The sequence below is a fragment of the Cyrtonyx montezumae genome, unplaced genomic scaffold, assembly GCF_038088225.1.
Source record: "Cyrtonyx montezumae isolate F1298 unplaced genomic scaffold, pur_monq_1.0 scaffold_5, whole genome shotgun sequence".
In the NCBI taxonomy this organism is placed as follows: Eukaryota; Metazoa; Chordata; class Aves; order Galliformes; family Odontophoridae; genus Cyrtonyx; species Cyrtonyx montezumae.
This window is the reverse complement of record NW_027072056.1, coordinates 14769428-14796202: the sequence shown is the minus strand read 5'-3', so window position 1 is coordinate 14796202 and position 26775 is coordinate 14769428. Positions and strand designations below refer to the sequence as shown.

The 26775-nt window shown below is 45.3% G+C and overlaps 1 protein-coding gene across 3 annotated transcripts in view; it reads right to left on the bottom strand.

Annotated features, from left to right (window-relative positions):
• DIS3L2 (DIS3 like 3'-5' exoribonuclease 2) overlaps nt 1-26775 on the bottom strand; it is a 162777-nt gene that overhangs the window by 34833 nt on the left and 101169 nt on the right. For all 3 annotated transcript variants that reach the window (XM_065748085.1, XM_065748084.1, XM_065748086.1), the window contains 3 exons: nt 24571-24683; nt 18581-18688; nt 14800-15033 (listed from right to left, as the gene is read on the bottom strand). In XM_065748085.1, the coding sequence (XP_065604157.1) occupies nt 14800-15033; nt 18581-18688; nt 24571-24683 (455 nt within the window). The remainder of the gene's footprint in view (nt 1-14799; nt 15034-18580; nt 18689-24570; nt 24684-26775) is intronic.

Below are 26775 nucleotides of genomic sequence, written 5' to 3'. Positions count from 1 at the left end.
GATCGAACACAGCAAATCCTATTTTCTTAAGTTTGTTAATGCTTGCTGCTTCCCCTGCTAAGCCCCTAATGGAGCTGTGAGAGCCTAGGAGCACAGATTAATTCAGTGTCCAGGTACTATCTCATGCCTGGAGGGATTTCCGTAGAGCTGCGCTGGAAGACAGACAAAAGCTTGTAATACCCTCCATACAAGAGATAAACTCATTAAAATATGAACAGCCCCTGCGCCGAGATGATAAGAGCTCTGCCAGGTAATGAGAGAGATCACAACAGCACTTCTAGGTTTAGTTATTTTCACAAGCTGTTAAGCTGAAGGTGAGATTGGGAAGATGCAGAACGCCTCAATCACATCATGTCCATAGGTTGGATATTAGAAAAAAAAATCTCAAAAAGAGTGATGGTGCACTGGCACAGGCTGCCCAAGAAGGTGGTGGAGTCACCAACCCTGAAGTGTTTGAGATGTGGCACTGAGGGATGTGAACAGTGGGTGCAGGTTAGAGTTTGGACTTAGTGATCTCAGAGGTCTTTTCCAGCCTTAATGGTTTTATGATTTCAGTTGAAAAGCTGTGCTTTTCCTCCCCATCCTTCAGGGTGCTGCTGTGAAATACTCAGCAGCCCCAAAGCCCAACCCCAACCGTACTGCTTTGAGCTCTCTCAGCAGGAGATTCCTAGCTTTTCAAGGACATCCCTGCCCATTCCATGGCTGATGAGAGCAGGCTGCCGCTGGGCTCCCCCGGGAACGGGCTGGCTTTGGCTCGCTGGAATTCCTCTGGCAGTGACCTGCTCCTGCTCACTCTTTCCTAGGGACCTCACAGCTCCTCTGTCGCAGCCTGTGAAAAGACGGAAGCGGGGATGGATGGGGGCCAGGTGACTTGTCCCAGCCAGGTGCCAAGAGCCCGCTGGCGGCCGGGTGGGCACCCTGCCCTCCCGCTTCCCTTGCAGCGGCTCCGGTCCAGTGGAGAAGCAAGTTCTTCACGCACGTGCTTCGGAAAGGGCTCTGGCAAGGTGTGCTCTGAGAAGGTGTGGTACAAAATGTAAAGCAGTGTTGTACAGCCAAGTCAACGTCAGGTCCTGCGACGTTGCTGTTGACTGCTGGGGGCAAATCAGAGATCCTCTTCCAGTGCTAGCACGCAGCAGCCTGTTTATAACCCTCCATTCCGCACTGTTATTTAACATATGTAAGGGACCTGACATGGTTTATGTTCAGTAGTTGTGGTTTCCAAGCAGTATTGCATTTCTTCAAAACGAAGATACATAATATTTTAAAGCTATTTTTAAAACCGGTCACAAATCTGCAATCTTTCACGTCATTCCTCCTTCCTCCTATCAAGCCTAAACCATAACACGCGGTCGCAGAAGACCAGCAAATCCACACATGCGAGCTCAGCTGCAAGAAGCTCTGCATGCTAGCACAGAGGAAAGCTGAAAGCTGCAGTTCGGTCAAATCGGTACGAGCTATGTTTAAGGTTTCAAAGACATCCGGGATGTATTCCACTGTTTGGAGCTGTGGGTACCAGCACGCTGCAGGCGGGGAAGGAGAATCTAAGAACTGAGCCACACCATGAGGTATTTATTCAACAATCCGCCTCGGCAAGTGTAAGAAAACGAAAAAGCTTCCTGCCTCTGGGAGTCCAGCACAGCAGCAACCTGATCATGTATCATCCTCAAATCTCATCACTGCCTTCCCCTGCCAGGGCTGAGCCCGTCCACTCCTAAAGCAAGTCACAAGACAACTGGATCTCTCCTCCCAGTTTTTAACCTATACCTCCACAGTGCAGCATCAGCTGGGGCAGGGAAAATCTTTAGAAATCATCCTGCAAGTGCCGCTCCCTAGAAACATCTGGCCTCTGTGAACCATGTCAGCTCTCTGCCTTTTGCAGCAGTTTTGCATAGATCAGACTTTCCATTTTCACAGCATGATGGACTCGTGGCTTTGCTGGGTTAATCTTGTCCAGTTCAGTCCTGGAACTGGAGTTGCCCATACCAAAGCAGTAAGTTTTAAAGGCAGAAACCAACACCGTATTTTACAGAGACAGTAAAGTTCTCAAAATTAGTTATTTATTCCAACAATATTAAAAGGAGATGCACAACTTTCTCAGTCATTTTTCCATTCGTTTTGTTTTGCTTTTTAAAGCCCATGAGCCTAATTCTTAATGTCTCTATGGAAAAGACGGAAGAAGAAGAGGGCAGGGATAAGGATCAGCCCCCAGAGCACCCACTACACCACTCACTCTCTGCAGAGCTTGCTGGCTTTGTTGCTGGGGTGCTTTTTTAAAATGCATTCTGGAAGTAAATAAAAATATCTGCAGGAGTCTGTATTGGCTTGTGAAGGGGACCCAGACAATGCACAAAGAGCCAGTAAATTCTAAGAGTGTAGAACAGGAGAAGGGATTAAGCCTGGTGATTAAATTAGGTGACGCATGAATACGTTCCAATGCACAACATCACTCAAGCACTGGACAAAACATATGGCAACAATGGAAAGCACTGCCCACGAGGTCACCTTTAATATGATTAGCCATGGACGCCTGGAATGAGCCCTCCAAGTACCAGCGCACTAACCCTGAAAGCCTTTGAGGCTCCGAGCCCTGTGCCGATGGCTGCTGTGTGCTAAGTGATGTGCCCAAGCGCATTGAAAGGGGACAAAACGCATGAGCCCAGCAGGCAGGGAGTGCACTGAGAGCGGCTTTGTTCCTGTCCCGCATGGCACCAGTGGGAGCCGTCCCCAGGGTGCCCGTGTGACAGCTGGGTCACCTCGTGGGCTCCCCTGTTCCGCTTGGACTTTTCAACTCGGCTGGCCCGCATTCACCAGCACGGCTCGCCTCTTTGAAGAGGGAGAAAGCGCCTCATCCATCACTGACACCAAGAGAGTTAATTCACTTCTTTACAACTGGAAAGGCTTTTGCTGCGAGCAGGAGGGAGCGCAGGAAGAGTAATGAAATCCAAAAGGGAGCCAAATGATGCTTTCCTCTGCGAGGAGCCAGCGCTGGCAGCGCTCGCTGCTGGCACGGCCCGCGGTGGGTGAAAGGAGACTCTTTTGTGGTATGCCATTAGCTACTTCCAAGGCCTTGGTTCATGTTTACCACAGCCACTGTGTTACTTCACTTGGTATTTTTTTCCAGTCCTGTTGATTGTACTGCAGAATTGACTAAAAGTTCATTTGGAAGCCTTGCTCACAGAAAGCAGAAACAAATTGCTTTTCGAATGGACTATTTTTTTTTCTCCCCTAAACCAAGCCTCGCACTTCTTTCCATCAATCCAACCTAGGACTGAAATACTACTTACAGCTGAAGGGCAAAGACCCCTGCCCAACTCTGACCGCACCAGCTGGGTGAACAAAACACAGTTGCTACCATGCCACACAGGGATGTCAGTGCCACCACAACAGAATAAGAGAAGGTGATCTTGCTCCAGGGGAAGCTCAGGTTGGATATTAGGAAAAATATCTTCTCAGAAAGAGCGGTGATGCAGTGGCACAGCTGCCCAGGGAGGTGGTGGAGTCACTGTCCCTGGAGGTGTTCAAGAACAGTGGGGATGTGGCACTGAGGAACATGGTCAGTGGGCATGGTGGGGATGGGCTGGGGTTGGACTTGGTGATCTTAGAAGTCCTTTCCAACCTTTACGATACTGTGATTCTAATGATTTGTGGGAAGCTCAAGGTGGCACGGCTTGGCCTGCATGCGAGGGCATCTAGCACCCCAGTATTCCTCTGCACAGTGCAGCACTGCAGCTAGGTGCAGTAAAACACTATTACAACAGCCAGCAGGTTATATTGTTGACTGCAAGGAGCAGAAACTTTGGATGAGATTCAAGATAATCTTGTGTGAGTCACCCTGCTTGATGAGCAGGCTGAAGTCAGGTGAGCCCTGCAGACTGCTGAACTATTCCCCAGTGGACCTTGGCTCACAAAATGTCTGCAGGCCTTTGGTGTTTCAGATTCTAGGCGATGACTAATCAGGGACACATGAAGGAAGGACCCAGGGGCAAATTTCTTCCATGTCCCTTGTAGATGGCTGGGTGAGTGAAAGTCATGGACACATCTTCTGGAGGAAACGTTCTGCCTACAGGCCCCAGCAGCTACAAAGCAATGACAAATGTGGCTCAGGACCTTTGCCAGCTGAGCTCCTCCTATTGCCAAGGAAAGGAAAGAATCTTCTCCTAAAGCCCTTTCCAGATTTACATTTCCAAGATGCCATAGCTGCAGGCATCGGCATCCAGGCAGAGCACATTCCAGGCATTGGTGCACAGTCACAGCTGACATTCTGCAAGCTGTGAAATGTCTGCCCTGGACCTTTCTAAGAGATCTAATGGAGAAGGATCACTGAAGATCAAATCTCTTCCCAGTGAGACAAAGCAGACTGGGCACACTACTGTAGAGAATCAGCTTTAGTGAGGGGCTGGACTTGATGATCCTCAGAGGTCCCTTCCAATCCCTACAATTCTGTGTTTCATATGTTAGATCTGAAAACATCTAGGGTTGCGTTTCCATGAAGGAGGGTAAGAGTTTTTATTTTGGGCAAACAAAAAATGCCCTCCTCTAACATAAATCTTCAAATGAAGTATTAATGATGGTTGGGTGATAAACCTGCGGTTGCACCCGTTTCATGGATCTTTTCAGCAAGTCTTCCCCCGTGGAGCTGTATTTTGTACCCATCGCTATGTTACCAGTATTGCAAATATTACTCCAGAAAACACTGCTCCTCAGTGCTCAGTCCAAAGCAAGCTACAAACAGCAAGAGCAAGGATAAACCAGGCCCAAAAGCACACCAAGCCAAAGCTGTGCAAAAAAATCCAAAACCACTAAACCAAATAATTTGGTTGTAAGAGCTGCCTTTTCTTCAACAATTTTCCTGAAGGGCTGAAGCCCAGATGGTGTCTCTGTGCCCAGAGGCTCAGGGGCTGGGGCAAGTCCCCTCTCCACTGAAGTGCCCAGCTGCAGCTGGGAGCTTTCAACTCAAGGGAAGGAAGGTCATCTATTAGCTTCCTTGATGGAGCAATAAAAGGAGCAGAGCAGGGAAGGTTTAACACAGCTCCACCTGCTGAATTCCTTCACCCCATGAAACCTGTACGTCATGTGTGTACAGCACGTGGATACCAGCTATTTCTGTGCTGTGTCCAATCTGGGGAGACTCCATTCAGATACCAGACTTCTCTCTGGCCTCCCTCAGTACCAAATGCCTTCGAGACATTGAAGACTTCAAGATACTGAAGACTTCAAGTTTTCATGAAGCATGGAAGACATAGCGGCAGAAAGCACACTTGCTTGTGATGGCCCTATGTCAGTGGGATGTTTCATACTTTTTTGCATTCTTTGAAAAGAAGACTCACCTGTCTGCTGCCTCAGCATGCTGCACCAGCATCAGTTTGCAACCATGGACTATGATGGGCTACCTCTTGCCCTCATCATTAACTCTCTGGCTCATTTAACCACATATATGCTGCCCGTTGACTTACTTAAAAAAAAACCAACAAAACCCCTAAAGAGCAAGGCAATGTGAGCACAGTTTAAAGACTATCAGCCATCACTTTCAGTAATGTTTGAAAATAATAAAAAACAGAGAGTTGAAGTGAAAATTCAAAACCTCAAAGTAATTTCAACCATACCATACACGAGAAGGGAAAAGTTTATACATGATGCAACAGAAAAAATGACTCACTTTCCTAAATGCCAAAGCCTGGTTTAGTTCATTTGCTCTTCTATACCTGCTAAACACATCACTGTGAGAGATCATTTAATAAATTGCATCTTTTTAAATCCCATTTTAGCCATTTAAGCATTTTATTTCCTAGCATTGTGAGTAAGCTCCTACCCTAACATGCTAATTAAAAGCAAAGCGCTGGCTGGATCAATGGAGCTCTCTCAGAAAAGAAAGGAGAGTCTTGAGATTAAAACAGAGACCTTGAAATTGAGGTGAAACTGCAGCCTTAAAAAGCTAATGCAAAACCTCCTGTTGATGCATGGGAATGAGAACGTCTCTGTCAGAGGGCTGATCCCAGCACAGCCAGAAGACACACAATAAGCTACAGCTCCGCAGTCCCCAAGGAAAAGCAGGATTAGAGGGATCAAATCCCATGATGCAAACAATTTATTTCAATTGTCAAGGAAGGCACAAATCACAATTTGTTTCACTCAGGCTAGGCTGGTTTTTAAAACAAACAAACAAATGTGACTGCTTGGTAAGTTTGTACTTCTGCGACAGGAACAAGTTTTTCAATTCCAGTTAAAGGAGTCACCCACAAAACCCTTTCACGGTGATTTTGCATGGCTGGTTTCTTCCAGATGTGATGGCTCTCAAACCACTCTAGCTTAGCAAAGCTCTGAGACTACTTTCTCACTGCCTCTTGCTTCATTTTCAAGTGGCCATCAATTTAACAGAAGCCCAGCACAGACGGGCAACGGACTTCAACTGACTCTGTAGGTAATTAATTGACACAAAATTGGCAATAAATCTGCTACCAGCCCAGATCCAAACCAGGCAATGCAAGAGGCAATGCCTTAAAAGGGCATAGATTAATACCACCAGATTTTCAGGTATTGACAATGCAACTTGTGAATATGTATATTTGGGGAGGAATCAATAGCTATGTCTGGAGATGGGAGCACGCAGCACCAAGGCATCACACTGCCTCTTTTACAACCCAGCAAAGCACTGCACAATGGAGTGCATGCAGGGAGGAGATCTTAATGCAATAACAAGTACTGACAACATCTCATAAACAAAGTGCAAAGTGGACCAAAAATCTTAACTAGGAAGTTATGTGTCACTGTCCCACCTTACACAATTACATATTCAGGGGAAATCTACGCTCTGAATTATACTTATATGCTAAAAGAACTTCCTTATTACCACGTGAAGATGCAGAGAAGTGCAAGATAAATGATCTAGATTAGTAAAGACAGATTCTCAGTCACTTGCTTTCAAAACAAAAGCAACGGGTTGCTCAACAAAATGCACTCCCAATGAATCACTGCAAACTTTAGCAGGGCATATCGTTTCAGGAGACATGGGCTTGGACTTGGAAAGTTTAAAGACAAACCCAAAAATGGACTTGAGTAGTGCTAGCTTCTTCAAATCAGGCAAAACAGGCTCTATTCTCAGCTCAGCTGCTGGGATTTTGCCTAAAACTCTTGTAGGCCCATTTCAGAGGGCCCTGGAAACCACAGGTGCTCTCTGAGCTTCTTTGTACTTCAGCATCTGTATGTTACATGAGAAAAGATAAAGTGTCCCAGGGCTCAGGAGAAATGATCGTGCCCAGAGACACTTGATAAAGTGAACTGTGGTCATGGAAAGAAAGAATAATTTTCCCCCCTACTCTCACTTGGGAACTGAAATGAGGAATCACAGAACTGCAACGTCTGAATCTTTCAACTCCTTCCAAATGTTGTCTTTTGTCATTATACAATTAGCCTTTCTTCCATTTACTGCTAGGTGAAACAGAACTGGCTCTGACAAAGAGCTGCTACATCTTCACCTACGGCAAGCTGATCACATTTGAACTTGTATCACTCAACACACACTGACTCCATCTAAAGAGAATGATGGATTAGCCATGCCGTCAGCAATAATTAATACCTGAAAAAAACCCTTGTCAAGTCTCTGTTCAAATATGTGATAAATGCAATCTGAAGCAACTGAAGACTTTCTGGTGACGTCTGTTCATCGCTGGGTAAGAAAAACACCAACAATCAACTGGAAAGCCAAGACACACCAAGAGCAGGATTGTTTCCACAGTAAGAAATGCAAAATCAGAATTTTTTTCTAACACTCACCCCATATGCAGCACCACACAAACATTTAGAACCAGTTTGTCTGTTTTGAACCTCTGAGTACAACCATCAGAAGCCACTTCTCTTCCCACTTACCTCAAAAATACCAGTGAGAGCTAGATCAAGCACTGAACTCTCTGCTCACCCACGAGCTAACAGCTTCATGTTTGAGACATATCCCTTCACACCAAGGCACCACTTACAACAGATGCCCTCTCCCTCATCTAGAGACATTCAGCGCTGTCTGAAGTCCTCATGAGTCACCCCAGGCTGCCGAACCACCTGTGACTGGACAGCCCAGGACACCAAGAGGTATCTCTTTCATGTGTGAATTTGGAGCACCTGCAAACACCTTCAGCCTTATCAGCAAGTCAGCACACGATGGCTGCCCATCACCCCCTTTTACAGTGGCTGATGAGTGGCTGGATTCACTTGATGGAATAAAACTAAGTCATTTGGAAAGCATCATGTAGTGCTGCCTGCTGCAACTCAGCCTTGATCAAGCACGACAGATTTCCACAGGATAGCAGCACACGGGCTGACACATGTAGGTACCTGCTCTGATGCTGGCAGATGAATGAAGCTATTGCTGTGACAGCATCTCAAAATCAAAGACTTTTTTTTGTTTGTTTGTTTTTTACTTTGGAGGAGCTTCTGGTATGCGGTGGTTATAATAAAGCTAAGTACTTGAACACATCAGTTAGTAGCTGGAATACTCCAGCAAGAAGAGAAAAAGTCATAGCGCACTGTTGCGCTACAGGTGGTAAATCAATGCTGGAGCACGGCTGCGTGGGGAGCTCCTCCCCGGCCGTGTCTGCCCTGACATCTGGCTGCAGTGGCTCCCAGCACAGCACCACAGCCGAGCCCTACGCTCCCATGTCCCACTCCCTGCTCCTGCTGGAGCCAGCTCGGCCACTTCACCACCTGCTCCTGCTGTGACACAGCTGCTCAGCTCTAAAAGAATGATCGGGGAACGGCAGGACATGCGCGAGGACATCAAACCCACTCACACCCCTGGGAGGACTTCATTAAAATCCCAGGGTAAAAGACCCACAGCAATTAGGCTTTCTACTCAAAATCCTGACTTAATCAAAATATTCTAATGCCTGCTGGCAATGCAAACATCTCCATGCACACAGAAAGCTGCTCAGCCCACACAGATCCAGCTCCATAACACGACCTCACAACGCCTCGTTGGTGTGCCTGACCTGAGCTGCTGGCTGGTCCTGATGACGATGACATTTCCCATTGGCCTGCGAAGGACTGTGTTCCCTGTGCTATCATACAAAAGGCATTCTGAAAATCCTTCCTACTTCACTAATGTACCTTTGCAAATGCATTTTGATTACTCCTGCAGGGAAGAGCAGCACCTCCCAGAAGACAGCTACGGCCTTAGATGCTCATATTGATGTATTAACTGGGGCTATGCAAAAGACTTTAAATCCCCAAAGGAAATTAATCTCCAAATACATCCAACATCCCCCCAGCTGCCTAATGTATCATGCAGTATAAGCAACTGTCCATAATGATCACACAGCACCTGCTGTCCCCATTCTGGGTATCAGCAACGTCTCTTTAACCAGACATCAAAGAAAAGCACTAGACAATGGCAGAATTGTGACAGGAAGTGAATAGTGAAAGCCCCTTGTCAGCCTGCATTTCCATTTATCTTACAGCACTGTACGTACAGCCCATCCTGCCCCATGCACCACGGCTGTAGCAGCATCTGTAGGGAGGTATCATGGCAATTCTGAGATTTTATTAACGTGCCTTTTGTTTTTTCTCCCAAGCCAAACCAGGTGGCTGTGTATACACCTCAACTTATCCCAAGGGAACTGAACATGAGAGGAATTTGGTACCCACTGACCAACACTCCCATCGGACCTAGGCACAGTTCCAAGCCAAAGCACCTCCTGTTCATATAGGATATACTGTATTCAGTGCTCAATGGCTGCTTAACTGGCTGTCCTGGTAGAAACATTTACTATCTGCATAGAGCAGAAAGAAGAGATGATCTGAATGCTTACCTTACAGACACGAAGCAGAAAATATAACAAAACAATGTCTCAATTATTTCTAGCAACTACTCATATTGGAAAATTTTAGTGGTGATGGCAATTAATCTCTGACTTTTGAGACTTCCAACCAAACAGCATTAGCAGGAGTTACTGTCTAAAAATGTGCTTCTGTCCTATCCCAGTAGCCACAACGAAATCCAAAATTTCCCAGCATACAAAGTCACATCCTGCACGTACAATGTACCTCTTCCTCCCCACCTCCTATGCGTAGCTGGATTCTCAGAACTGTCTGCATCAAGTAGAATCTATTCTGAGAGGTTCAAAAACCACACAGAGCCTGTGAGTTCATCCAGTACAGCATACACCTGGGAGTTTTGGAGCTGGCACGCTGCTAGCACACATTCCTGTACTGGGGGTCCCTGTGTTTGTTTTTCCACATTTCCGGCAGCAGCAACACTACTACTTTGGGAGTCCCACCGATTTTAATTAAACACAACTCTTCTCAAAGATCACTTCTCTCCTTATCCCCAGCAGCCACTGGATAGAACACAAGGAAGGTCTCCAGCATGGTGCAGAGGTGCACCACCACAGTTTTTACTGCCTTTCTGTTATTCAAAACAATAAGAAACCCACAGGGAAAAGCAGTGCTTGCTCAGACGAGGTGACGTTGACCCAGCATACACACTGAGAACAAGCAGAAGTGAGACCACTTCGCTACCAATTCTGTCCTTGTATTTGCATAACAGTCTCATCTTGCCATCTTTATCCTTCTTTCTTCCTTTTTTTTCACGTTCACTTTCAAAGCTGAACACCTGTTGTGCAGAAAAGAAGGAGAACAGCTATCCTATCAAACAATTCAGTGCCACCAACAAATGCAAATGTGCCTTGGGTTGCTCACACAATGAACTTTGGTCCAAGCCAACATTTTGAGCACACAGGTCTAAGTGCATTGGCAAAGGCAGAATCACCGGCACAACCACCTCTCACAGCTCACACAGTTGTCATAGAGACAGATCAGCATCTCGGGGCATTCTCATTTTAAATACGCACTGAAATCCCTTTGAACCTGTCTCTTTGTAGGCATCTGTCCTCGTGATTCATTTATAAACTGCTGAAGCCAAAAAGAGAACCATTTATCAGCAGGTCTCCTCTAGGCAGGCTTGAGCTAAGGAGCTTTTCTATAAACTTGATGGTTCTTTTTTAACAGCAAGTTTCTATCTGATTCTCTGGCTAGTGTTTCTAAAAGCTGTGGTTTGGGGAAGTGATCCAGCTTGAAAGTAACACGGCCAGGAAAAAAAGAAAAGTTGTGAGGAGCACTCACTTTGGTTTTTAAACCAGGTCAAATCCCTGCTCCACTCTGTAGCGTGGGTGCACCGAGAGCTGCAAGTGGACAGCAGAGGGGTGGCATTTCATGGTGAAGGGCAGGAGGGAGGCAAGGAGCAGACAATGCCATAAATACCTGAACACTTTTGCTCAAAGCCACAGCATAAAGTAACTCTTACCTTTACATCTTAAAGCTGCAGCTCCAAAGGAGAAGGAAAAGAAATACATTAATCTCCATTTGTGTGGACAAAGTTTTGTAAGCTCCTTAGCTGCTGAAGGTGCAAAGACTTTAAACCTTTAAAAATAAGTGCTCAGCTGCCTTCTGAAGCTAGCAAGCCATCACATATGCTATATAAACATACGCTAGGGAAAAAAGCCCAGAAGAGGGCTATGGGAACAGCAAGATCCCATAGAGCATCACACATGTGGCCTGGGTTGCACAGAAGGTCCTCAAACACAATATCTAGTGGAGGAGGATTTCCCTCTTACAGACCTCTGGAAGGAAATAGAGAAAAAAAGAGTGGCAGATCCGTAGGTTGCCATGGCCAGGACCAAAGTGAGGCAGGAATTCACAATTTCGCAGCCCTAGAGTGATAATGAATTGACAAATCCTTAGCTTTCAGGACCACAAACTACATCTGTAATTTTTCTCAAGGTTTGCTGAGTGATTCAGATGTGCTATTCCCACATTATCCAAAAAAATATTCTTCAACCGTTGAGCTACAGAGATTCCTGCTTCTAAAATTACCGCTGAAGGAGAACTGTGGGCAAGCAAACGCTGCTCTCACACTAGGTCACAAAAATGCAGCAGCAGTGTTCTGACAGGAAACTTTCCCATCACCATAACAGAATCATCAAGGTTGGAAAAGACCACAAAGATCACTAAGCCCAAATGTCAACCCATCCCCACCATGCCCTCTGACTATGTGCCTCAGTGCCACAGCTCCTCAGTCCTTGAGCACCTCCAGGACGGTGGTTTCCCCACCTCCCTGGGCAGTTGTGCCAGTGCATCACCACTCCTTCTGAAAATACATTTTTCCTAATACCCAACGTGAATTGCTTCAAAACAGAGATGTCCTTAGTTTTGAGGAATCGATCCTAAGTTACATGGATGCTACAGGGGAAATGAATATCACTGCTAAGGGGAAACTGAGGCAGGCAGGGAGGACACCAGCCCGAGGCCACCATGGCCAGTGGCAAAGCAGGAAAGGAGACTCTTCCCCTAGTGATTTCCTTCATACTAACAGGAAGCACAAGAGCATGTCACACTGCAAAATGGCAGGATGGGAGGTAGGAAAAACGCTCAGCACCATTCAGTTGGGAGTGACCCCAAGGCAGAACTCAAACGTAATGCAATGTATAGGAAGAGGGCTCATATCCCTTGGAAAAAAAAAAGCATAGGAGTCATCCATGCCCAGCCACCCACTCCCTTAATACTATGGGACGATCGTTTCCTTTCCTCACATATTTATTTGGAATCTGATAATTCATTGCCCCTAGTTTCCTGCTGGAGTTTGTCTTCCATTGTTCAGGATTTACATTACTCACAGGAAATCAGTGAGAGGTCCAGAGATTAGAAAGGTGTGTTTCCCATTCGGGTCCACCCCTGGGGCTGGAAGTCAGACCCTGCACAGAGCTGCCTCCATGGAAACTCAAGGAAATGGGGGAACAAAGACAGAGGGACTAATCTCATTTGTCTACTAGTTACAGATTGCTTTGTCCCGCCATATACACTGGATATGTCCACATACACACCCCTCAAATAGTGTTTTTATTCAGGCCTTTCATTAACAGCTTTTCCCATACATCGAGGAGGATGTCGTTTATCAAATGTAGCTATCAAGGCAGTACTTGAAAAGAGTAACTACAGTGAGAGTATTCCCTGAACTAAAATACACTCTTTCTCAAGGACCATTACTTTCACTCTGACACTCTTGCCAGGGGAGACAGATTCTGTACAGTGTAAAATGCCACTTGTGAAGTATAACCCAGTTTATCACGATGCCTAGGAAGCAGGCTGACTGGGAATCAGCCCCTTCTGGTGCCCTTAGAAGTGGCTTTTAATCCAAATCTTACAAGTGATGCTTCAATACATTCTCTTCCACAGCTCCTCCAAAACAGCACAGAACAAAACAAAACACCACTGATCTGTTATGGGGTATTTCCAGAACAGGATGTTTCCCTGCCAAATCCTCTCATTTAAAATGCCACAAGTGTTTTAAAACATATCCTGAGTTTAGTTTGATAACAGGTACTAAATTCAAGCACATAGGGTGTCCGTTCAGCACAACACTAAGCTTGTGTAATGACTTATGTAATGCAAACTGCATTTCTCTAGCACTCAGCGTGCTTGGAAACAAAAGCCCAGCTTATTAGCCACTGTATGATAAACATCAATGAGGTGAACCTCTGTTTCTAAAGAGGTTTAAGCAAACTCTGCATGAGTTCAAAATGAGAGTCTGATTTCCAAAAATAGTTTAAGAACAGATCATTTATTTCAAGCAAGAGAGGACCCTGATCAAATGCTCTTGGCATCAGACTTACTTATGTGTTCCTAACCAGTCCTTAAGGACCTTCAACGTATGCAGGCAAAGCAGCATTAGCCACCACAACTCTTATATCAGAACATTCATCTTGAAGTATAACCCCCATCTCCTCCACTGAAATTCAAGACAAGGATGTCTCATCCTGTTTGTCCTGGAATGGTGACACCACATTGCTTCCTCAACACAGCAGCTCCACCAGACTGGGCCAGGTGCTCTGTCAAGGAAGTTCACTGATTACAGACACTGGTTGCTCTCACTCTCTACAATCAGACCATGCTTTCCCACAACTGGAGACAATACTACAGCCCTGAATAAAATGGAAGAATTGCAACATAACTCTCACATACAATAGCCCTGTTTATACATCTTGGTACGCTAACTTCTTTCTCAGCAATATGATTATGTTGATTCATGCTCCTTTTGCAATATGAAACAATAGAGCTTCCTTATACTAAGAGATGACTTCGTCTCCAGGTCGGGAAGGCCATTGGGTTCTACAAATTACAGGAATCTCCTATCTACAAAACCTGTCCAAAGCCACCTCAGAGCAGCTGAACCTCAAATGCAGAGTATTTTTGCTGCAGTAATCTAAAATTTCTGCATCTACTTGTTGCATGGGTCATTTCTACTTTACGACCACTACAAGACTATTTAAACTGTCCCAGATACAAAACCTTCTCACTCACATTTCCTCATCTGAAAAACACTCACTTATAAATATTAGTCTAGATAACATTTTAGTCATTTTCTTTGTTCAGAGAACTGCTATGAAAGTGGTGGAAAACATGAGCACTGCAAGAGCAGGAATAAATGTGGAGGCTAAGCCATTCGCAGTGTGATGTGCGCTAAGGATACCTGAACTGCTTGATAATGAATGACACTGCTGTGATTTCTTTTGCTGTACAAGTTACTTACCAAGTTTGCTACAGTTTCAGGATTCTGAAAAACACTGGAAGATGGACCACTCCTCAAAAAACAGCATTTTTTTTTCCCTTTTCATCCTACTTGGCGCTTTTGGTTCACAATTGGATGCCTTTTTTATAGCCACTGGCACACAAACTCACCTTCCTATTCCATCCTAGCTTTCCCTTTTGAGTTTTTAGATCTACAAAGACATTCTGAAGGAACACAATAGCAAATCCCACCTGGTCTAGGCGCAGAGCTCCATCGATGAAGCGCTGCGTGCGGAGGCACTGGGCGATGCGATGCAGGTTTAGCACAGCTTGCTGGACCTCAGCTACTGAGTGCTGAGGGGAGATAGGGGGCAGTTCTTCAGGTGAGAACATCTTCCCAGGGTTTTCTATCATGCTCTGTGCATGGTCGTAGCTTAGCTTTGCACAGGAGCAGATGACTGTCCGCCCAAACCATTCATCAAGGATCTGCAATACAGGAAAGTAAAGGTAGATATAAAGGCTTCCACTGCACAAAAGCTTGAGAAATTGTACTGACAGTAGAGAGACAACAGACCTCAACACTGATTTTCAGATCTTCTCATACTGAGGCAATCAGAAGGCTCTTTAGATTCTCTAGTGTCTAGTAACATGCACAGGAACGATAAAGTCTTTCTTTCACATTGGAAACGGTTCCAATCTTCTCTCCCTACCTGGATTCCCTCTTTCATAAAGAACTGCAGCAGAAATCAGCCAGCAGACTCAAAGCTCAGTTAAGTGCAGGAGTGGCAACAGACAGAGACACCCACACATGCAAAGAAGGATCTCTTCTCTGAAAACAGTGGATCGCAGTTCACTTCTTCAGTTAAAGTCTAAACAGTGAGACACGAGAGGCTGGCCCCAAAAGACTGTTGTGTGATCATGTCTTCCCAAAGCTTCAGGGGACTGCAGTGTCTGACTGGCACTTGTGGAAGTGCTTGAGTAGCATTTTTGTGGGTCTGGAGGAGAGATGGACAGCCACCGACCCCTTAATTATCCTAAAAAGCTTATGGTATGAGGCCCAAACTCAAGCCAAGAAATGCTTTAGGCTCCCAAATGATTTCAGAATCTAGAGGAAAATCATGGATATATCACTTACAAAATTTAAACCAATTTAACCAGAAGCCACTCCCATTTTAAGCTTCGTAAGAGAAAACCAGTGTGAAAGTAGCAATTCAAAATTATTCCTTAGAGCAAAAAAGATATATAAGAGCTCAAAAGCTCATCTAACCAGTGAGAAGGTGCAGAGGGACAAAGGGCTGAAGGCTCTTCAGAAAAGTCGAGAGCACTGGCAGGAGGAGGGCTCTGGAGAGGGATGCAGTCTGTGATCAACCATTCAAAGCACAAGTGCTCAGCAAATGAGTGGAGAATTGTAATTCTACCGTAGCTACAAGTAACACCTCACTCCTTCATCAGCACTAAAGAATAAGGCAAATTCTGCAAGTGACAGTGACTGTGGAGCACAGCCATCTGTAAAACAGACTCTTCAAGGACACTGCTTTTTTTTTCTTAAAAAGAAAGAACTGAACCCTGATATTAAACAAGCGAGGTCTTTGATGTGGAAGAAGCACCTCTGCTCTTTAAAAGATTGACTTTGGAAATTATTAGTAGCTGGTAACAGACACTTTAGACTTAGTAGGGAACGGATGGTGGTCAGGCACCAAGGCACTTTTCCTTGTGGAGACAGGCTGAGCAGTCTTCACTTGAGCTGAACAATTCTACAGAACCTCCAATTGCAATAGACAACACTTTCAACTTGCTGTTCAAACACTTTCCGATGCTGCTCCTATTTCCCTGCCAGCTGTTCCATCTCCAGCTATTAACTTCTCCACTTCCAGCTACTAACTTCTGCACCAAACGGCACTATCAGTTCTGGCTCTCACTTCCTTTTTGGAGCACTAAAAAGCGCTCCAAACTAAATATTTTGCGTTTGGAAAACACTTTCATTTTGCTTTATAATGCAGGTGAGTCAATTTCACCCCATATACGCATGCTGGAAAGAGCTAAGGACTGAGCACAAACCGGAAGGGTATCTCCAAGAAGGAGCACTTTCTCCAGTCCACGGGCTAGCAGTGGGAGCCAGGTCAGAGGCTACATGGTGCTTCCTGCCATTGGTTTCCAAGAACTTGCTCTGTTCCTTGCAGGAGGCAATGGACTGGATTTCCGCTTTGCTGCCCGAACTTGAAGCTTTCAACAAAATCTTATTTTCCTGCTTGCTCAGAAGAGGCCAAATATTTCAGAGCTCCACCCACTTCCTTGTAAGACGAGAGATGCAGCACATTGGGCCCCAGGAACACAACAAGAATGTAAATCTCAGGCAGGCTACATTCAGGGTTGTGCTTCAAACATCAATGGGCAGTAACCAGAAGAGTTACATCGTTAGTTTACAAATATCTTTCTCTTGACTGCATCTGAACAGGAACGTGCTACGCTGTCCCCAAAAACGCCCAGCTCTGTATCTGAAGAACAGCACAGGCTAAGCAATATGATTAATGCCTTTGCCCTTGGAAAGTCATCTCAGACACATTGTGTCACACTGTCCCACTGGAGTCCATGGGACTACGTTAAGCACTTCTCAGGCAACATTTTCTTACGCTCATGGATCGCTGGAAAGATGACGATGCCAGAAGGCAAAAGCCATAAAAACAAGAAAGTGCCCACTTCCAAGGAGGGCTGAGCCTGGCATTATTTTTAGAAAAGAAATAATAAACAAAAAACTCCATCACCTTAACAGTTACATTCAAGGGAGGTATTTGCTTTGGAGCAGTGACAGCAGGAGCTCAGAGAAGAAATGCAGGAGGTCTATTCTGTCCCACTTCAGAGATAAGATCCTCTTCACATCAACTGACCCCAGCCAAAGTTGCCCTGCTACAAAGCCTCCTAGGAGATATCTGACTGCTGAGACACCTGCAGGCAGTCTGCTTCCCCAGGCCATGTTCCAGAGCACTGCTCCTGCTGGGATCAGCCACCTCGGGCAGAAACTTGGTGCTGTGATCCTCCTACCTCCTCACTGGCCAGACAGGGTCAGTATGAATGCTGACAAGCAAACAGTGGGTATAATGCAGAGAATAAGATGCAGAATGTAATTAAAAGCTTCTTTTAATTAAGACTTGACTATTAACTGTTCAAAGAGCACTCAGAGTCAATAGAAGGCCCACCAAGCAGCTACAATTAGAAGGTCCCAGGAGTAATCATGCTGTCGCAATGGGAAGTGGAGTGTTTTTCACAGTGAACAAATAAAATCCACTTCAGTGCCAGAGCGATACAGATACAGGACTGCAACCACATTTTGTTAAAGCATAAAAGAAGATTCAGTATCCATTAGGACAGCATGGACCCAATGATCACCTAAGAGGAGATTGCTGGGTTGCTGCTAAGAGTGTAAGAGAGGGTCAGATACAGAAATCAAGAAAGGTGAAGGCAGCTTGCTGCACAGCTGATCTCTAGGAATAACACGTTGTGTAGGCATGGAGGCTGAATGCATGCAGAGGATGGAGCTGTGCCTCTGCTGAAGAGCTATCACACTTTACATGTACCAACATAATTTGCAGCACAGATGAGGAATAAAAGAGTCTGTTTACCAGGGAGATCACAGAGGGATCTTTATTCACCGCACTGCATAACTGCCTGTGAGCACAATGCAGAGTTGGATTCAGGGAGAAACATCTCGTCCCAGACTATTAGCTGGGACTTGCTGCTGGAGATACGACATTAAAAGCATGGGTGACCTGGCATGGGGCTGGAAATCCTTCATTTCTAAAACTCATACAAATACTCTTCCTTTCCCTGTCACATTGTGAGACTGTTCATCAGTCAGCCATCATTAACACAAGATGCAGGGACAGTCCTACATCCTCTATTACTGCTCACCAACAACTCCTTTGCTATCCAGCTGGCAGTTATGGGGTGGCATTTTTACCACTCTGTTTGCAAGGTTATGGTCTGGCCACTGAGGTAGGACTGATGAGCAGGATGCCTGCTTTGCTGCTCAAGTTACCTTGCCTCCTGGAGTCAACTTCCATATCACAGAGAACGTCAGCCGGTCTCGCATGGGATTGAGACTGCACAACTCCTCACAGAGCAGCTTGGGAAGCATTGGGATCACCTAGAAGAGAAGAGGAAACTCAGTGCTGAAGAAGCATGGTGGTGTCAGTAGGAACCTGAAGAGCTTGGATTTGGGAACTGTCCCTCTCGCTTTGCCACTGATGATTGCACCAGGCAAGTAATGCCAATCTGAGGCTGCTTTCTGCAAAATGTAAATGAAAATTCTCCTATGCATCACAGGAGTGTGCACGGCTCTAGTAAGGATTGAGCTGTGCACTGCAGCACAGATGAGAATGCGTAGATGTTGGTGAGATAAACAAAAGCACCTGTCCTGTGACTACTGAACACGGTGTTTGCAAACAGAGGGAGAACAATTACTATTTTCCTGTGTTTAGCTCTGCTTGAACAAAATGTCAGCCAACAGAAATTCCTGGCAGAGATATTTTAGCTTGTGTTCTGATTCCTTATAACCAATCAATACTGCAGCTGTTGATCACTGAATTACCAAACTACATATTACTCATCTGACTACAGCAGCGAAGAAAAAGCATGGAACATAGAACCACAGAATCAATGAAGTTGGAAAAGAGCTCTGAGATGGCCAACTCCAACCCCAACCCATCCCCACCGTGCCCATAACCACCTCCTTCAGTGCCACATCTCCATGTTTCTTGAACCCCCCAGGGTCAGTGACTCCACCACCTCCCTGGGCAGCCTGAGCCAGTGCCTCATCACATACTCACACTATATAGCAAAGCTGAGGAGCTCCAAGGCTTCCTGCCACCCCTGAGCTATTTCCCAAGTGAAGCCAGCAGTAAAGCTGATATTTAGAAGCTGTTTAATGAAGCAAACCTAACTATTTAGTTTCACATTCTTACTCCTCTTCTCATTATTAACCTTTATAAGGAAGCAATAAGTGCCCTCAAAGAAGAACTACCTTCCTCTTGGTTTTATTCTGAGTGGTGTAACGTGGGCTGGTACTTTCCAGAAAAGCACAGAGAGAAATGCTCTACATGGTTGAATTTGCCATGAAGGTATTTTAGCTATTTAATTCACCTTACCTTTTGATTGCTTTCCTGTGCCACCCAACACAGGAACAGCAGCAACCCCAACTCTTTCAAATTCTGTCACACCAATTTGATGACTTTACAGACAGCACTTTATATTTGGGTGCAAAGGGAACAACCGCTCTTCAACACAGCAAGAAAAAAAAAAAAACTCAGATGCCCATTTTCTTCTTAAGTGTGCACACTTGATATTTACCTTCTGCTTTGATGGAAAGACTCTTAAAATATTTAATCACATTTGTGGTTTGGCACTGGGTGATGGCTACAAATCTATTCTAATTGCACTGTGTATTAATGCCAAGAGGTTAACTGTACAGTCTCCGACTGTCAGGGAGTCCCTCTCAACATGAATCAGCAGCAGTGGTTCAGCTGGAAGGTCGCAGGGGCACGGATCACGATAAGCTGCTTCCCGCAACACAAAGGCCGTCAGCTCTGTTATTCCAGTTGTGCAAAGCACATTAACAATGCTCACACATTCGTAACTGACAGATACGGTACGTGAGGGCTGCCATGCTGCCTGGAAGGGCCCACGCCACAGGGTTATAAATTTAGCCCAAGCAGTGCCAGCCCATAGCAGAAGGGAGGGAAAATAGCTCTCCACACTATCCAAAATCCCGTCCTGTCTAGGATCTCCTGTGACCTCTGTGAGACCTCGAAGCCCAGGTCACAGTGAACAATGTGCTGGCAATTTAATAAAAGCTCCCAATCCTTTCCCATCCAAATTAAGGACGGTGTTACCAGCATCTGCCTCCATCCCTCTCCATCCTCCTTATGATTCATCTTTTGCTTCCCAGTGATGATGTTCAGTACTTAATGAATATCTTCATGCCTTAGCACATCCTCTCCTTTCACTTCTCCTGAAGCAATAACAGTCTGCTAGCAAAACACCAACATGAAACATGAAAGCCCATCCACAAAGAGCAGCCCGAGTGAAACAAGAGGATGCGTGTTTTAAGTGTACTTGAGCAGGATTAATATCCAATTGAAGAGGCTATAATTCTGCGGAAGGGCTTTCAATGATGTGAAACACAAGCAAAGCTTTAACTCAGATCATAATTACAGTGCTAAGTGCTCACCAAGCAATTAGCTATAACAAACCTACTGTTAAATGGAGGAGCTCCAACCCACGTCACCCTTGTTTTACAGGGGAGTAACTTCAGGCAAAGCAACATAACCCAGGCTATGCACGAAGTCTCCAAAAAGAGCAAGAATTTCCTCTTCTGGCCTGATCCTCAGTGTGACTCGGTCACAGTCAGAAAGGATTCCTAGTAGTTGCAAGCACAGCATTTAATGTACAAAGACATCACAATTGTGTCAAATTCAGAGAGTGAGATGTTATCCCAGGGGCTGCCCTGAAGGAACCGTTGCAATAGGATTATTTTCATCTCTTTCTGAACATGATGGAAAATGAGAGGAGATCTCCCTAAGTATGCCTGCAACACTCATGGAAGATATACAGAATAGCAGGGCTGCATGGCATCACCTCGAAAAAGCTGGGGAGCAGAGGGTGTGTAAAAGTAGCTGGACCTAGAAGTGCAGGTAGAGGGGTCCAGAAAGGCTAGGGAAAAAACTTTCACCATGGAAACAAAGGACCCGCAGCCCCTCGGAAGCCCTTTCTATTGAACATATCCTACAACCAAGGGCTGGAGAAAGGCTCATGCTGTCTGGTTTCCAAACCCATCTCTCAGCCAGACCAATAAAAGACATCATCTCTTCCCACCAGCCTAGCAGGGCCCAAGAGATATGGAATGGGCACTTGTTCCAGCAGAAGGCTGATATCCACCAGGCTCACAGCTGTGAGTCTGCAATTCAAATCAGACCACAGATGGGGGATTTCTCTCTGTGTCTGTCCTTAGGCCCACAGCTGCTGTACCTGGCCAGAGCAGCGGAGCTCCAGCCTGGCCAGGACAGGGGAAAGCCAAAGTTGCACAAGGCACTGTAGGGGTTTCCTACAGCACTGTAATCTTGGGGTTACAAAACATTGGGGCTTCTTACCTTGGCCTGCAATGTACTTAACAGCTAGCGCTCAGACGGCGGAGTCACTTCAGGCACAGGAATATCTATCCAGACTCCTGCTTGTGTGAGCCCTTTGATTTTGTATTCGCTTTGCCTCTTAGGCTAGCAGAGCACTTCCAGCATCCAAGTGTGAGTTTCCAGCCTCAGATGCGTTCCCTTGGGAGCACACGTACTGGTATGATAAAACTTTGCACTACCTCTGAAATCAGAACCATCCGCTGCAGCCATGACACACCACTGGCCAAGTGCAGAACCCAGTAGCCAGGGCAGCTTTGCTCAATGGACTTACTTGATGCAGCAGCTTTGCAAGGAGCAGAGGGGGAAAAGTCAGTCAGACCACAGGGGAAAAGAGAACAAAACCCTCATTTTAAAAAAAAGCCGCATGGACAGTTTTGCTCCCCTCAAATAATCCCTTTCTGCAGCTGCCCTGCTGGCTGGTACGACCACTGCTGGCTCTTGGGGTGACCCCAACTCCCCCAAGGATCCAATGGGGAGGGACTGCATTAACCAGGAGCACCCACCCCAGTGCCGGGGGGAGGGAGGAGGGTGCCAAGGCCTAACAATGGGGCGGGCTCAGCAAGCCTATGGCTTGCACTCTAACAGACACTCAAAGGAAATAGGCAATTTGTTAATGAGCCAAGATTTCTGCTTAAGAGTTATATCAACACTTCCATGAATTCAGATTTTGAGCAACTCTTTGTTACTGAGCCTGAGATTATCAAAATATCAACACCCTGACAACATGCTGGTGTCAAAAGCGAACGTCTCAAAGTCCTGGGACTCAGCATGGAGATAGGCTTACAGATCCAATCTTTGATCTCGAGTATAAAATAGTACCAATAAAATATTATACAGATTTATGGCTGACCTCTCACTCGAGCTGCTTCACACCTAAAATAACACTACGGGATGTGCCAAAAAAGAGGAAACTGTTTAGGTTTTCTCGCTTCTTAAAACCTGATACACTCTTATTTCAAAAACTTTTGACTTTTATTAAATAGACCGCTAGCAATTACACAATAACTCCCCTTCTGGATACACAGCTCAGGAAAATTAAATATGTGGCTTACTTAACTTCTTTGGGAGGATTAGCATGGTGCTAACCTCTAGCAGAATCACAGCTGTCTTAGGAAACAATTCCATCAAAGGAAAGCATATTTTCTACAGGAGTCACACTACCATCTTGTTTCAGACTGCTGGCTGCCTTCCTTTGCCCATCCTCTTGCTCCTTTTCACCTATTGCAATTAAAATACTGACCAACACTGTGCTTTAATAATCTAACCTGGTTTGTACTCTTAAAATGTATTCTCCTCAGGGCAGAAGAGGGGGTAAAACACTAATCCTGACTGTGAGGCCAAGGTAGGTGAACAGCAATTGCAAACAATGGATGTGAAAAGGTAACATTATTTTGACTTAAAAATAATGCCACAACATTTTTGTGGATTGCAGCTTTGCTACCCAGCAGTGGCCTTCCCCCCTGGGCCAGCCCACATGTCCCATGGTGAGTGACAGCCATGGAGTCATCCCCACCAGACGTGGAAGCAGAGCACCACAGAGCCAAGGGCTTATTGACAGAGAGACTGTAGGGCTGGGAAGACTGTGGTGCCAGAACTGCTAATTCTGTGTGATACACACTGCTTCCCACTCCTGGAGAAGTGAGTCCCTGGTAAGGCGTTATCCAGTGAAGTCACTTCTTGGTCTCACTATGACCAATCAAGCTCAGACACCTCTGCGTCGCTCTCACGGCTGCTCCACGCAACCCAGCAATCAGGATGTGGTTGTTTGTATCACCACAAATGCCCCATCATCTGGGAAGGGTTGCAGAGTCAAGGAATTTTACTGACTGACTGAAGGAGAGCATGGAGAAAGAAAGGATCTGCTCCCGTGAGAGTGTCTTGGCACTCCTCATGCAACTGATGCTTCAAGCCAATGCAGGAAGCCAAGAGCCAAGCTTCCTGGCTTCCCTTCACACACAGCACCTGCAATAGTTCACGAGCTACGAAGGGTTTCTGCACATTCAACCCAAAATGAGGCAAAAATAGTCATGTAATATTTGGTTCTGTTATGCCAAAACCTCTACAGTTGTAAATCTCTTTTCAGTGCAAGATGGGAGAGCATCACTTCTCCATATTTGGGACACCAAGATGAAAGAAAACTGAAATACTGTGGTTCCTCAAGAAGTAAGATGACAAAACTCTCCTACCACTACCACAATCAGGTCGGATATAAAGAAACATTTCCTCTCAGAAAAAGTGGTGGTGCATTGGCATAGGCTGCCCAGGGAAGTGATGGAGTCACCGTCCATGGAAGTGTTCAAGAACTGTGGAGATTTGGAACTGACAGATGTGGTCAGTGGACATGGTGGGAGTGGGTTGATGTCTGGCCTTGGTGATCTTAGAGGTCTTCTTCCAACCTTAATAATTCTATGATCCTATGATCTGCAAATTTCGAGCCTGCAACAGCAATGCAGAGAAACCAAGTGGGATTTGTCAAGCTTATCTCCAGCTCATGATGGTACAAACACAGCTTTGAAGCTGGGGAGCTAAACTAGCTCAAGGTCAGCACAGCTCTGTCCCAACTGAGTTTCTCCTAATCTACCAAGCCCTGGCATACCCAAGTTTCTACCCAAAGACACATGGCCACGGACTGCTGTTTCACCCACTGATGTCTTTATGAGCTCTGAGTCAGTGCATAGCTTAAAGTCTTGTGTTTGACTACATCACTTTACTAATTTTTGTAGTTTTGCTGCAACAGTAACCAGATTTTGATCAATGGCATCTGAAAATAATTTTTTAAAATGAAATTATGGTAAAAGGAAAAAAATAGTGATCAGAAGAAAAGAAGCAAAGTTGTTCTTACCTTTTGCACCAAATAGACACTCGTTGCCCTTTCGCTTGCCACTCTATCCAGAGCTGTTTCTTCCAGTACAAAGTAGCTGACATCTGCGATGTGAACACCCACTTCAAAGTTCCCTGAAATTGCATAAGGAAGTCAGGAGGCTGCAGGTAGAAATTTAGGAGGTTAGGGATCTGGAGAAGAAGGGAATCATTCCATCCAGAAGTTACTTTTCAGAGGAAAAGAGAATGAAAAAAATACAATTCTATAAGCTCTGCATTTTCTGCTGGATCACTTCTGGTGGAGCAATCATTTGTGATGTACGAGTCCTGTGACATACCACCAGGGTTAGGGAGACAATAAAGAAACAGAAAAGAGATCAACAATGTGATTTTCACAAATGTGTTCTCATTCTGATAAGTCTGAATGCTTTTGCATTTCAATCCCTCTGTATTACTCTATGCAACTACTCTGACTCCCATTCTCCCCTATATGCCATGCCCACAGCTCACAAAAATGGTATTTCAGTCCATCTCATCCCATCTGAGATGAAAATCGTGGTCTCTCAGAACACCACCAGATTCACCACCGTGACCACAACTTACGTCATCCCACATCTCCATGCGAGTGCTCAGTCACAGTGGAGGATATGTGAAAACCTTTAAAAGCCACATGGCTAAGTCTTCACAGCCAAGGGCTTGTAATAGTGAGCTCTGCTGCCAGACATGGGATAAGGGACCCCTCCTTGCAACCCCACAGGCAGTACAAGGACACAAGTTTTGAACCTCCCCTGGGATCTCAGAGCTGTACTTGCTTCCAATCATCTCCAGGTCAACCTCAAATCGCTGCTGATGTCCATTAGAAGTCTTAGATTATTTAGTATTGGGCTACACAGAAATGCAGCATTCCACAAGAATATTCTCCCCGTTACTCTGCTTTGTCCTCAGATTAGGCTCCTTGTCCTCCAACTAGAGTCTAGTCTAAAAGCATCTTAATTCAAAAGTTAGGCTAGAAAAGAGTATTACTGAGGTTTACCGTGAGGTTTCAGCAATAATTTGAATTTGGAAGTAGTGATCATCCTCAGCTTTGGAAAGTCATTAGTACCTCAGTCCAAGAAATTCTGGTTTGCTAATCCTCAAAGGAGCCCACTGACCTTTGTTTTCTCTGGAAGAATGAGGCTAGATTTGAGGTGCTTATTTGTAGAATACTTCTAAGTGTGGTGGGTTCCTAATTATAACATTCGGCTCTTTAGAGGAATTCACTAACTTTGTGGTATCTATAAATATTTTTTCTTTCTCCAATTTTTTCAGAAAGACAGCAAAATAAGATACCATACTGGTTATAATCCTGTTTGTTTATACACCTCACGAAGGATATTATCAAAGCCTTTCTCTCAACTGCCACATTTTTGAAGGACAAATTGTTAATAGCTAATGTCACCACACAGTGTGTGTGCCTCGGTGTGCACCGAATGGGTAACAGTGCTGGATTTCAGCAGAGCAGGAATGGAAAGAGGTAAAGCATAGAATCATTAAGGTTGGAAAAGACTTCTGAGATCACCAAGTCCAACCACCAACCCATCCCCACCATACCCACTAACCACGTCCCTCAGTGCCACATCTCTACATCTCTTCAGCACCTCCAGGAATGGTGATTCCACCACTTACTTCTCTGGGCAGCCTGCAACAGCTCCTCCAGTCAGTTTTACTAAGCTGTGTTTGCATACACAAAGTATTCTCCAAAGCATTTTTGTGCTACTTTCGTATCCTTATTAGAGCAGAGATGTAAAGGCAGCAGAAAACCACATGGAAGATGGGAGCACTGGGATTTAGGGTTTTCCACATAACCTATAGTCACTGGAAAGTCCTGCAGAGAGTAAATATCATGGCAGCAGGAGGAGAGGGCAATAATCCCACTGTACACCAAGGGACAAATTCCACCACTCAGAAAGCTGGGAGAAAAGGCTGCAGATTAAATGGTTCACCTCAGAAAGCTGCCTACAGCTGTGTTGTGATATTATCAGATGCCCTGAAAGCTGCTCTACATGGATTAGGCATCCAAGCCTGAAACTACTTAGACTTTAAGTCTTAGACTAACAGTTCAACCAACAGATCTAATATTACGTGCACTTGAAGCCAACACACTCAGAAGGTAAAAAAATATTGAACACTTTGAAGTCAATATTGTAATGTATTGACCCTGCAGGCAAATATTGACCAAAGGAAAGGA